At 44.8% G+C, this 12,782-nt stretch overlaps 2 protein-coding genes across 9 annotated transcripts in view; one reads left to right on the top strand and one right to left on the bottom strand.

Moving 5' to 3' along the window:
- The first annotated feature begins 629 nt into the window (after nucleotides 1-629).
- C4H1orf74 (chromosome 4 C1orf74 homolog) lies at nucleotides 630-4,074 on the top strand. Its single transcript, XM_032794154.2, has 2 exons — nucleotides 630-977; nucleotides 1,792-4,074. Exon 2 carries the CDS (start codon nucleotides 1,922-1,924, stop codon nucleotides 2,720-2,722), a length of 801 nt encoding a protein of 266 aa, XP_032650045.1. The 5' UTR covers nucleotides 630-977; nucleotides 1,792-1,921; the 3' UTR covers nucleotides 2,723-4,074.
- Nucleotides 4,075-4,158: 84 nt separating this feature from the next.
- The window catches only part of TRAF3IP3 (TRAF3 interacting protein 3), a 58,586-nt gene continuing 49,962 nt past the window's right edge, over nucleotides 4,159-12,782 (bottom strand). For 4 of the 8 annotated variants that reach the window (XM_075064827.1, XM_032794145.2, XM_075064828.1 and 1 more), the window contains exons 10-15: nucleotides 12,020-12,157; nucleotides 11,183-11,318; nucleotides 10,058-10,120; nucleotides 8,593-8,652; nucleotides 7,564-7,712; nucleotides 4,646-4,977 (exon numbers count right to left, since the gene is read on the bottom strand). In XM_075064827.1, the coding sequence (XP_074920928.1) occupies nucleotides 4,690-4,977; nucleotides 7,564-7,712; nucleotides 8,593-8,652; nucleotides 10,058-10,120; nucleotides 11,183-11,318; nucleotides 12,020-12,157 (834 nt within the window). In that variant the 3' untranslated portion in view covers nucleotides 4,646-4,689. Of the gene's footprint in view, nucleotides 4,397-4,642; nucleotides 4,978-7,563; nucleotides 7,713-8,592; nucleotides 8,653-10,057; nucleotides 10,121-11,182; nucleotides 11,319-12,019; nucleotides 12,158-12,782 lie in introns of those variants that run through there. The other 4 variants (XM_032794143.2, XM_032794150.2, XM_075064829.1 and 1 more) reach the window with 4 other exon arrangements.

The following is a 12,782-nucleotide window of genomic DNA, read 5'->3' on the forward strand; positions in this document are numbered from 1 at the left end:
GGTTGCTGAGGGCCAGGTTGGGGGTGGGTCGGCTGAGACGGGCTGGGGCCCCAAAGCTATTCTTGTACCAGGCTCACTGAGGCTTTGTTATGCCCTGGGCCTGCTAGAGGGGAAGGTTGAGTAGCAATATGCCCCCTCTTACTAAAGGGGTGTATCAGGATGGACCTCTGAGCTGCTGAGTGGGTGAACCTCCCAAGAGCCTGGAGCAGGTGCTGTCTGCATGTTGTTTCTGTGGGACTTATCCCTGTAGTAGGGTGGGAGGCAGCAATTTAACGCTGAAAATGGGCTCCTCTGACCTACTTGGAAATACCTAGCAGGAGAGGGAGCAAGCCAGGCCCAGAGGTGAGGTTTGTGGAACCCTCCTGACTTGCCAAATAGGATGGTCCAGCTCTATGTCTGTGACACTCCAGTTGATGCTTCTACCTAGACAGTCTTTCGACTGAAAAATTTCCCTACAAGGAGTTTGGACACTAGGTTTGCATGGTGCTTTGGTCGCTGCTGGTTCAGTACTCGGCTTTTGTCTCTGAAATGGGCACTGAATATGATTCTGATGCAATGCAACTCTTGTTAGCGGAGCACCTAAAAGAGGATTCTGGGCTGCAAATGCAACATGGAAAGGTGTGTTTTACTTGTGTTCTAAGTGTGGCGTTTCACTTGCATCTACACACAGTCCCCAGGAGCAAAGGTGTAGCTGTATCTGCAATATTTGGAAATCTCCCAGTCCTGTAGCCTGCTCTGGGGCTAGCTTAGCTATATCCAAGGGGTGCAGCTTGCAGGAGTGACCATGGAGCGCTTCCGTGTGCAGCCGCAACACAGCAGGTCTCTTTAAATGCAAGCTGCAGGCGGGACTCGCCCGGCCGCTGTTGTGTCAGGTGATGAGGGAGCAGCAAGTGAGGGGAAGCGGAAGCCTGAGCTCTTAGTCGGATCCTATGTCCTGCCCTTTGCTTCCCGCAGTGGAGAAAGGAAAGCACCAGCTGGTCAGTGCACAAGGGAGCCCGGGCTCGGCTGAGGTCCTGCAGCAGGATTGCACGCTCCTCCTCTGCCCCATACGCAAGCCGATGCACACACGGTGGGTCGTATCCGCGTGGAGAGGCACACTTGAGAAACTGATCAACACAATGCTGTTCTCATCAGGCATTTCCTCCCTCCTTGTGCACACAGACAGTGCACAGCTCTGAGCTGGAGGGACCTCTGGGAAAGAGGGTTTGTGTGCAAACTGTTGCTAAGAATAGTCTACTTTGAAATACTGGTGCTAAATGCTCAGCAGGGTGGTGAACCCGGTGAACAACCGTCTTTCATTTCATTTCCTCTCCTATATTCTTTGTTTCAGCTGGGAACCAGGAGGAGAGCCTGGCCAGCTGGCTTCCTGCCCCCACCAGCAAGGGCTTTGCAGATCGTGGACCACAGTTTAGGGACCTCCAGTTTTAGGGGCCTGTATCTTATCTGTGTTGCCCTAAACTTTGTGCTATTGTTCAATCTGTTCTCTTCAGTCTTTAAAACCCCAAATCCTGGAGTGGACTCTGTAAATTGCTTCTAGAGCTTGAAGGGATGGGATTACATTCCAGAGAATCTTTGTTATAATGTAGATAGACATAATTTATTTTGTCCCTGCCCTGTGCAGGATAAATGGGGATTTAATGGATGTTTGTGCACCCAAGGGTGAAAATGTGAGGATTTTGGGATATATTTGCTTTTGCAGGAATTAAAGCCAGGGGAGGGCAGGGAATCTTAACTTTCAGAAGCTCACAAATACATTGGATCCCTTTTAAATGCTAATACTGTTTATTTCAGTATCTTTCAGGAAGTGATTTAGGGCAGCAGAAGCCTAAAGAAAAGTTGATTGTGGAGGTACAGAGAACAGTGATTCAAGATTTCACTGTGGATCAGCCAGTTCCAGAATAATCCTGAAACTAGGGAGCAGATGGCAACACTGTCCCCTCAGTTGCTAACTGCGGCAGCTCAGCAGAACCTTAGACCAGGAAGGAAGAAGAGTTTATCTCCAGCTGCCTCCTTGCACCTGGCTGGGGAGATCTTAGCTGTAGCTTCTGGGTTGAAACCCGCTCTCCTGTACGATTACAATTCAGTTGGAGTAGACAAAATCGAGAAGTACCTTCAGCAGATCCAGGGCATTGGCCTGACAAAGCATCGGCTGCACCTTCTAAATATAGCAGACAATGTTCTGATACTCAACCTGGAGAAGACGGCACTGTGGTTGGAAATGCTATTACTCACAAACAAAGTGCCCTTCATTGATGTTTCAGCTTCTAAGACGTGTCCTGGCCATTGCGAGCCAGAGTATGTGGAATCTATAAAAGGCCACATTGCTGAAATACTGGCTCATGTTAAAACACTGCCAAATATCACATCCCAGCCAGTCACTACCAGTGAGATCTTCTCTGCCGATTGGAATCTATGCACCATCTTTGGTGTTCTCCTGGGCTACCCAGCTTCCTATACTTTCATAACCGAGCAGGGGTTTGACAACTGTTTGTCTCTGACCCCACTAAGAGTTTTTACTGTCCAGGCCTCTTGCTGTAGGATAAGTAAAGATCTCAGAGTCCGAATTTATTCCTTTAGTGTCCCAGAGAACCTGTATCTTGCCATGAAGGAGGCCCTGGATGCATGGAGTGGAAATCTGAAGGATGTATTTAGTGCGCAGAATGACTTTGCAAACCTCTGTATCTCAACGGAGGTGGTTTCTGTAGCTGCTGTTGCTTTGTAAATCTAGTTTCTTCATTTCTTTTCATCATAGGCTTGGGGGATGCCAAGCATGAAATCTAGCGGGACACTTAACACTGCCCTATGGACAAAAGTTCCCCCGAGAATATCTTGAAACCACAGCTCTCCCCTACACCTGGAATTTAGGGCCCAGAGCACTGGATGTGAAGGGTGAGCATGTTAGATGCTGAACCTGTATTTGTCCTGTCACTGATATATTGAACACTTGCTTTTCCTGGAAGTGCACTTTGTGGATTCAGGCACCCACAGCTGGGTTGCAGGCAGTTCATGTGGGATGGATCCCAGTTGTAGGGTGTTCAACTCCTACGGTTTGTCTACACTTACAACACTGCTGTAGTGTTTAGTGAAGATGTGACCTTTGCCGATGGGAGAGCTGCGCCCTTCAGCCTAGGTACTGCACCTTCCTGAGAGGCGGTAGCTATGGTGACGGGACAAGCTGTTCTGTAGACATAGCACTGTTTACACCAGGAGTTCGGTCAATATAGCTGTGTTGCTCAGGGGTGGGGATTTTCCACTACCCTGAGTGATGTAGTTATACCAACATCAGTTCATAGTATGGACCAGGGCCTAGTAACCTCACTCAAATGTCACAATTGAACTCCACCTCATTTTGTCTTCCAAATAGGACTGTGGTAATTCAATTCCATTCCCTGCCGTACCACATCAACAGGTGCTCCTAATGGCGGTTTGATTAGAAGAATGAGCACAGTGACAGGAGTAAAGAAGCCATGAGTTCTAATCTCATTTTTTCCTCTGGGTCCATTGGGGCAAGTGATTTCTCCCCATATGTGCCTCAGTTTCCCTAGCTGTAAAATGGGGATATTTACCTCTCACAAACAATATGAGGATTAAAAAGGGGTCCATATTTGTACTGTGCTTTGAACATGTAAAATTTTATAAATATTGTTACTAATTGCCTATGTTGTCTAGTGTAACCCATCTACCATAGACTCTGCTTGTGCTCACAGCACAGATGTGTGCATTAAAGATACGTGCTGTTGTCAAAGCAACAGAACTCAGCTGTTAAAGGAATTTCAATAAGTACCCAGCATTGACTTGGATTAACATGGTATTGACATTTCACAATTTTTCTGCCCACACTTAATTTAAAAAAAAAAAAATTAGCAACCTGTAGTGCTTTGTATGGATTGGAGGGTGGGGGGGGGGGGGGGGGAGAGGATGAGGCTACAATGAGCAACTAGGAGTTGATGAGGAGCTGGACAAGAGCTGAGACTGTCTAGATGAACAGAAAAGGCGGGGAGGGAGCAGGGTTTTGTGTCTCCTACTAAGTTCTTTCCTCCCGCAGTGGGAGTTTTTAAGTGACTGATACTGTGTAATAAAACATATGGCTGCTGCAGCACAGAAACTGAACCTTTTCTAATGTAACCTTCAATTAAAAATTAAACCAAGCAAGAGGAATGATCTCACCGCATTTATTGGACCAGTGTGAATTTGCCGAGGAGTGAGACCAGCTCAAAAATATCCCCCCCAAAAACCCTACAAAATTTTTATACATTACAATGAAAAAAGTTGAGTCAGTTGCTGTGCTGAGGTAATTGAAACTGATGGATTCTCATGGTACAAAATTGGCTAAGAAAGCCGCCATGGCTGCTGCTATCACCACCATTAGGAGAGGGATCCAGTGGCCACATCGTCTCTGAAAGAGAGAATTAAATGTGTTCAGTGATTCAGTATGCAAAAAGGAAATTTTTAATTTGTCTGGTGTAAATACACAGGTGCTATCTTTCCTCCGTTGTCCAGATGACCTCACAAACCTCACCACCTTCTGCTCCAAGTGCAATGTGTTTCTTTCACTTTGCTTTCTCTAACATAAACATGTAGCAATGTGTATTTAAAAGAAAGACAAATCTTACCAAAACAAGAGGAAGAGGAATCCTGGGGAAAGGAAGGAACCAATGTGATGGATGTGTAGTCATGTTGCTTAATGCACTACTGGAGGGGGCCCAGACAGTACAGTGATGCATGCAGCATAAGAAACTGAGTAGAACAGAGCTGAGAAACAAATTTTCCCCAAGCCCAGCCCCAGTGTGGCGCCTGCAAAGGTGTCAAACTGCTCAGGATGTTTGCAGTAGGTAACTGCACACAGTAAAAGTGAACTCCTACTTTGGACTGCTTGCTCTGGAACTGATTGAGCTCGTCTCGGCACTGACGTAACTTGGTCATGCAGGAGTGGTACTCGTCGCTCAGGGCCTCCAGCTCAGAGCGGAGATCTGCGCACTGGAAACAAAGCAGAGGAATGTTAGGAAATGGCTCACGTGTACCAAGAATTTGGCCGGTCTCGGTGAAGTTCCCAGGGCAACAGGACTGATGTAGTGGAGAGTGATCTTCCCTCTCACCCCTAGTATTGTGACATCTAGGGCAGGACAGCTGTTTATTGTTAAGAGGAGCCCAGGGGAAGCACACTCTGCCTCAGCCTGTATATTACCCCTCTTGGGGTCTTTAGCCTGTCGTTCTAGTACGCTGGCACCTTTCAGCAGCACTCAAGTCGTGTGGGAGAAAAAGTAATATTTCCCCCACCAAAACATAACATATTTAATCCCATCCCACTGCCTGTGACAGCTGAAGAGAAAGTCCTCAGGTCTGCAGCTGGCTCCATATAGGTAAATGGCTTGCCTCCATGCAGAGTTTCACTAGCTGGAAGGTAGGAGCAAAATCAGTAGGACTGAGGGGAGGGAAGGGAAGGGAAAGCCATCACACAGAAGCAGTCCTTCCCCCCAAAAAACATTTTCCTCTGTGACTGGTCATTATTAGCTCTCCCCAGAACTTTCACCCTCCCCACCCCGCCACCATGCCTTGTGGGAGTGACCCTTTAGCATCCTCTAGCTGGGAGAGCAATGCCTAGATCATAGAATATCAGGGCTGGAAGGGACCTCAGGAGGTCATCTAGTCCACCCCCCTGCTCAAAGCAGGGCCAATCCCCTGACCCTTTAAATTGGGCAGAATCAAGCAGCTGCAGCCCTAGGATGGCTGCTTTGGAAGGGGCTGCTGCTGGCTGCATCTTGCTTTCTTCCAGCAGGTGAGTGGCTGTTAGATTTTTCCTTTTCATGTTGGAGAGGGGAAGTTGTACTTTCAGCAGCTCCCCCCAAAGCACCAAGATTCTGGCTATGGCTGGGGGGCACTGTTATTACCTATGGAGATGACCTGGTGTTTGTGTGTATTCTATGTTGGTTGCATTGATGTTTGTGGCAATGCATAGTAGTCAGGTGTGCCTAGGGCTGGTCAGATTGTTTTGAGGCTGCATTGTATGAGGAGTCAGTGGTCTATGTGAAGTGCAACACAAATTTTTCCTGACGGCGCACAGTACGGTATGTAATGTAGCCCTGTATAAGCTGTTGGAAAAGCAAGAACTTTGTGTGTTCTAGCCAGTTCCTGCTCTCACCTGTTTCCTTTAGATTTAATGGTGTTTTGCACTCGCCATGCCCCCAGCTGATTTAGACCTAATTTGCAGTGGCTGGTGCTTGTAGTCGTTGAAGTAGACAGTGTGGGTTCAGTAAGACACACTGAACTCCATCTGCCACAGAGAAGGGTAAAAGCCTATTTTATAAATTCCTGCGTATAAGTCTCTTGGTGCCTGGAGATTGTTCTAGGCACTATATTAGACGGTCAATAAAGAAAGAAAAAAAGCCTCAGCTCTCCCTCCCCACCTAAACAGCTCCTCTGAAGGGGGTGGGGCTGATGAGGACATAAAGAAGTAGGGGAAGAGAGATTAAAGCAGAGCAATTAAATTTCCCAGAGCCACAATTCCCCAGGCCTCACTTTAATTGACCCTTTACATTCCAAGTGCTGGAGCCACAGGCGTGTTTGGGATGAGCAGCGAGTAACTGCCCCACTGGCAGCTGCCAGGGGCTTCTGAGTGCAGAGGGCAGACTGACAGAACATCTCTGTGGTTCTGGGGGAGCCCACTGAGATGATAACTACTGCATGCTGTGAGGGGCAGGTGTGTACTCCCCATAACAGCAGCTCCCACAGCACTCCCCTAGGGGTATCTAGCATCAATGGTGCTGCTAACACATGCTTGTGCTTAGGAAGCACTTACTCTAGAATTCTAGTCCCCCACCCGGGTGCATACAGGTCCCTTGTACCCTCTTTGCTCCCTGAACCCCGATCAGTCTGCCCTGGTGTCTGCTCCCTGTGGCATTGCCTTGTGCATGTGCTGTCACATTGTGAGCACTTTGCTGGAGAGACTTGTTCTTGTCCAGCACTGCTCCTGCATCCCACAGCTCTGTGTGTATTTAATTTTAACATATGCCTTTGGGTATTTTCTCTTGCCAATTCCCTTTGGTAGACAAAAGCTATGTTTCTATCATTCACTTCTCTGCTCCAGGAGATAAGTCTCAAAGGAGCTGGCTTGGCGGGTGGGGGGGAAGTCAATTGTCTGGGAAGATGGGTACCAATGTGTTGTTTTATGATAGCCCTGAGTTGTCTTATGTACAAGATCGACCTGCAGTATTTAACTCGCATGCCAACGTACATTTCAGCTTGTGCATGTGAAGGTTTTATTCGGGGTATGAAATATTTGTGACTTTAAGGCTATCTAGGTAAAGGGCTTGCTTTGATGTCATTGCATGACTATTATTCTACCTGGAAATACTTAGAGGAAACCCAACAGGGGGTTTAGCTGAGGTCAGAATCAAAATGTAGTGACCATGAGTCTCCAGTTACAGAATTAGATGTTATTTGTATGGTTACTCCTAAAAATCATCACACATCAGTTTTATTTCTGCCTTGGAAGCCTTTAAAAATAGCAATTAATCTGCTAATGAGAACACTGAATCTCATTAACGGATTGTATCACCTTCTCACCTCCTTTTCCTTTGCAATGAGTTGGGCTGTCCTCTTCTGCATCTGGTCCTTCAGACTTTCCTCTCCCTCATCATCAGGATGCTTTAACAAAGCATCTTGTTTTTCTCTGACTGGACTGGGGGGTTGGATCTGCATAGTTAAAACCTGATCTAAAAAAACAGCCAGACTTCCAGTGAGAAATGAGTCCAGGCTTTTGGTCAGCCTCTTCATTGTTCTACAACAGGGGTCCGCAACCTTTCAGAAGTGGTGTGCCAAGTCTTCATTTATTCACTCTAATTTAAAGTTTTGCGTGCCAGTCATACATTTTAACATTTTTAGAAGGTCTCTTGCTATAAGTCTATAATATATATAACTAAACTATTGTTGTATGTAAAGTAAATAAGGTTTTTAAAATGTTTAAGAAGCTTCATTTAAAATTAAATTAAAATGCAGAGCTCTCCTGACTAGTGGGCAGGACCCAGGCAGCGTGAGTGCCACTGAAAATCAGCTCTCGTGCCGCGGGTTTCCTACCCTTGTTCTACAAGTTGATTATCAACTTGTATTCAGGTGCTAAGCAACTGGAAATGAATGCAGGACATGGCTTAGTTGTCTTCATGCTCAGCTATGAATGTGAATTAGAAACATTTATTTTTAAAACAATTATGAAGTGTTTGACAGTAGTCTGGCAAAACAAGCTACCTTTGGTGGGGAGGGGGTCAAAACTTTGATGATTTTCTTGGTGTGCAGGGGTAGCTGAAATTGGAGCTGGAGCATATCAAGTAAACAATGACTGCCAGGGTCTCTGAAGAAGGAGTGTTGAAATCAAATCAATTTATTGTTTAAGGCATTTGCCATCACAGATACACGTATTCGAATATAGTGAGGCTAAATTTGGTATCCATTAGGAATACATAGCAACCTGTTATGAACAGTACAATTCCTTTATGCTAAACACATAAACAGATTTCATTCGAATTTACCGTTTAACCTTTTCATGTGAGATTAGAAGCATAATGGTTGTCTAGAGTCTGAGTTACAAAGTTTGCTGACCTTTTCTTACTACCACCTCTTCCTGAGCCGCCTTCTCCTTGGACTGGTTCTGTAACTGGTCTGCAAATAGAATAAGCCACGATTATCACCCAAACTATGTACACAAGTCAGTTTCATTCTGGGCATTTCCTCTTTCTCTTCTAATCTGCCCCTTCTCCTATCTCAGCCCTCCTTGTTTGTTTTAATTCACTGTAAACTGGTTCTACTCTGTGGATGGTTTGACTCGCTTCATTCATACAATTTATTGGAAAATTCTGCCACCGGTTATACCCAGACTATTCTGCTAAAAGCTCAAGCGTTGTATGGCTATCCCCTAAGACAAAAGAATTAGATCTTCTGTTGCCAATATTGATTTTTATACAAAAATACCCAAACAGATACTGTGAAGTCTGGACAGATTTACTCTGAAAGGCAAAATCTTATTTGTTTATGATTAATTAATATAGACTCTAGCATGCAGGACCCAGTACAAAGTGGGTCTCCATGTCCAAGATTTTTAAATGACGTGATTTGGGGCAATCAAGCTGAAAGATCTTAAAGGGAGCAGATTTTCAGGAAGCAGGAGCCAAGCACTGTCTGAAAATCAAACCCCTTTAAGGCATCTCAAGTTGTGCACCCAAAAAGTCAGGCTGTCAGAGTCACTAGTCACTTTTGAAAATCCAGGTCCTTCTATGTTAAACCCTCCATGGTCTTGCTCCAGCCACAGAGCTTGGCTATCTGTGTCTGTCACGCCTCATAGTTCTCCCCTTCTCTCTAGTCCCAGTGTCCTGTTAACAGTAGCCAGGTTGTGTTAAAGTGAGAGCCAACTCCTCTGACTCTCCTGTTGTCTGAAACAGCTTCCCTTTTGCCCACCACTGTATCTCCATCTCTTTTCACTGTCAGGTGAAAACAATCTCCTCTGCCCTCTTCTCTTGTACTTTTTCTCTCTCTGCTAATATTTAAGACAATCTGGGATAAAGTCTGTGTCAAAGACACATTGTAAAATGAGGTTGAGTTGTGCTAATGATCAATGCCAAGCGCTGGTGATGTTCCTAGTGGAGATGAGCAGGTGCGGGGGGAATGGTGGGGGTATTTCACACCCTCCTTCCATCCCTCCCTCCCTCCAGATCTCTGGATTTTCTGTGTGCAGAATCAATCAGCTGAGACCTTCTGATAACCTGGTCACCGTTACAGCCAATCACAGTCATTCTGGGTGATGGGTAAACCTGCTCTTATATAACAAATAGGAAAGACAATCCAATCAGTCTCTGTGCAGGGGAGTTTATCCATGAATGGAGAAGAATAGATGCAACTGGAGAATGTTCTTGCATTTCCCTGTAGTGCGCATTTCACAGAGCAGTGGACCTAACTCTCATCTTATCCATGTAAGCCAGGGTTCTTGAGCTCACTGGAGTTACACTGCAACGGCAGCGTCAGACCTAATATATTTAAAAAATGCAGTCCTGTGCCCTGCAGTGCTACTTACTGTGCAAACGAGTGATTGTCACCTCCAGCGCCAGCTTTTGCTTTTGTTCATTTTGCAATTTACCTGAAATTAACAAATTAATTTTTAGTAGTCAGGGTTGACAAAAAAATCTCTGAGGAAATCTGTGTAAATGCTGCAAGTTTTCTTCTCTCCAAATCTGTACAACTTCTGTACAGTGGAATGAAAGGTGTTGAGAGCCTTACTGAGCTAATGTTTTCCCTTAAGACTCCAGTGATTTCCTGTTAATCACACATGCCCAGATAAATGCTGTCTAACCAGTGATGGCAGCTCTGGTGCCCTTTACATTCTATTAATAATGCTGTATGTTTTGGTTTTAGTTTAAATTATGTTTTGCAAGCCTAATCCATTAGGTAGATGGGGCTGCCATTAGTCATTTATCAGTCATTACTTGTGTTTGATATACTTAAAATAGCCACATTAGTAGTAACTGAATTTCAGTGCCCCTGTCTGAACTATCAAGTATCAGAGGGGTAGCTGTGTTAGTCTGGATCTGTAAAAGGCAACAGAGTCCTGTGGCACCTTATAGACTAACAGTGTTTGGAGCATAAGCTTTCGTGGGTGAATACCCACTTCGACAGACGCATGATACTGCTTGTCTGAACTGCCACTTGTCAATATGATTAGCATTTTATTTATGGCCTCATAATGCCCAGCACTGTTCCCATGCAGCTCAAATGTTAAAGAATTTGTCAACAACCGTATGAGGTGGGTTAGTGATATCTCCATTTTACAGGTAGGGAAACTGAGGCATGAAGATGCAGTGACTTGCTGTAGACTAGAGCACACAGAGAACCTGTGACGGAGTTGGTGATTCAACCGAGATCTCTTGGCTCCGAGACCACCCATTCTTTTGGGAAACTCACTTGACCTCCTCATAGCTCAGTCATGCTAGGTGGAGAAAATTGGATAAAACTTAATCTAGGATCCCTTTTGGAAACCAGAGTCTGCTTTCAAGCTGAGATGTTCAAAATGCTTAAAGGAAGGTATTTTTTTATGTCAGGCTTTAGCAACTGGGATTCTTAAAAAAGTATTTCCTGATGGTAACTTGTCAGGGAGAAATCTCTGCCATTACTGATCCTGCTCTTCCCTTTGCAAAGTCGATACCTTCCATTGCACTGACGTGCTCCATTCTGAGCTGGTTGTCTGCTTGTAGAGCCTCAATTCTCGAATAGAGATCTTCACGCTCACTCTCCAAGTTACGCAGGGCCTGGTGGAGCTGATCATTCTGGGTGTCTGCCCACTACGTTCAAGAAAGCATCAGGGCATTGGTTGGTAAAGTAGTTATATGTAACAATTCAAAGAAAACACAATGTGGGCCTGGTTGTCAGAAGTCAAAGTGAGCTGAGTGCTCAAAACCTCTGAAAATCTGGTCCTGTCTGATTCATAAATAACACAGTATTGTTTAATCAACAAAATGAGAGGCTTTGTTTTCAAATTGGCCTCAATCTCTGGCCCGCATAGGTGTATGCTGAAGTTTCTGCACACCTAGAAACATGTATTTCATTGTGTAATTGATTCCATTTCTACAGGACCCACTTGGCCTATAATTGCAATCCAGCCTCTTCTGAAGTGGAATATGGTGGCTATTTAACAGTAAATAGAAATGCCACACAAAAGAACACAGTGTGCAACTGAGTCTCAAGGGGAATTCAGTTATCTGAACTAGATGGCTGGGACATCAGGGTTAAAGTCATATGGAGCACATGACATTACATAGAGAGATTTAATGAGTATATAGACTTTTAAAACAAAGTTCCAGCCTAGGGAAAATCTTATAATCACCTAAATACTGTGATTTAGAAGAGGATATAGATAAAACCTTTGCCATAGTGGAGTTGTGTTTGAATTTAACCCATTCATGGTTAGACATCCGTGGTCTCTGACAGCCTGACCACAGCGGCAGAGGCAACAAGACAACCATACAGTAGAGAATGAGCTTACTTGCAGCTGGTTCTGCAAAACCTGGAGCTTGTTCTCCAGTTCAGTGTGCTTAGTGACTGTCTCACTCCACTCTGTTTTTAATGTGTCATAGTGTTCTTTCCAGAGAGCACAGTCGTCTTCTGTGACTGCCAGGGTCCTCTGAAGAACAAAACAACATCCAGGACGCAACGTTGTTAGCTTAGGACTGATCTACACACAACATTGCTGCACTGTGTGATTTTATACTGGTTTAGTTAAACTAGTACAGCTCCTATATCTGTTTGATACCAGCTTTTATCTTGCACCTATACATTTACAAGCACAAGTTCAACTGATAGAACTAGCGATGAACTCAACCTGATGCCCCTCCTTTAAATATTCCCCATTCCCCTCATTGAAATGAATACAGCGCAGCAAAATCCAAGCGCGTGCACACATGAATGTGTAGGGTTTTCTCTTTCAAGGTTGTATGCTGACAGCACTCTCTCTAACACCTCTGGGAAATGCAAGGGGAAAGGAGGTTCTGTGCATTTGTAATATGACATGATTGCATTGCCCTGTTTCTGTGTAGTGAAGTAGCACAGAGACATATTAGAATACGGTGCCACTTGATGGGGGGGAGAGAAACAAGCAGGAGCTTTTCATTCTGGAAGTTAAAGGTACATATATGACTGTATATATAAGAGGAGTGTTTAGTATAACTGCTGTGAGTTTGACATAGGGGATTACCTGATCTCTTGTGTGTTTCTGTAGATTTAAAACAGATTATTTCTGTGCTGCTTTG

This window comes from Chelonoidis abingdonii, chromosome 4 (assembly GCF_003597395.2).
Source record: "Chelonoidis abingdonii isolate Lonesome George chromosome 4, CheloAbing_2.0, whole genome shotgun sequence".
NCBI lineage: Eukaryota > Metazoa > Chordata > Testudines > Testudinidae > Chelonoidis > Chelonoidis abingdonii.

Excerpts from the sequence above, each read along its gene's own strand:
- C4H1orf74 (XM_032794154.2), top strand. The coding sequence starts at position 1,922 with ATGGCAACACTGTCCCCTCAGTTGCTAACTGCGGCAGCTCAGCAGAAC.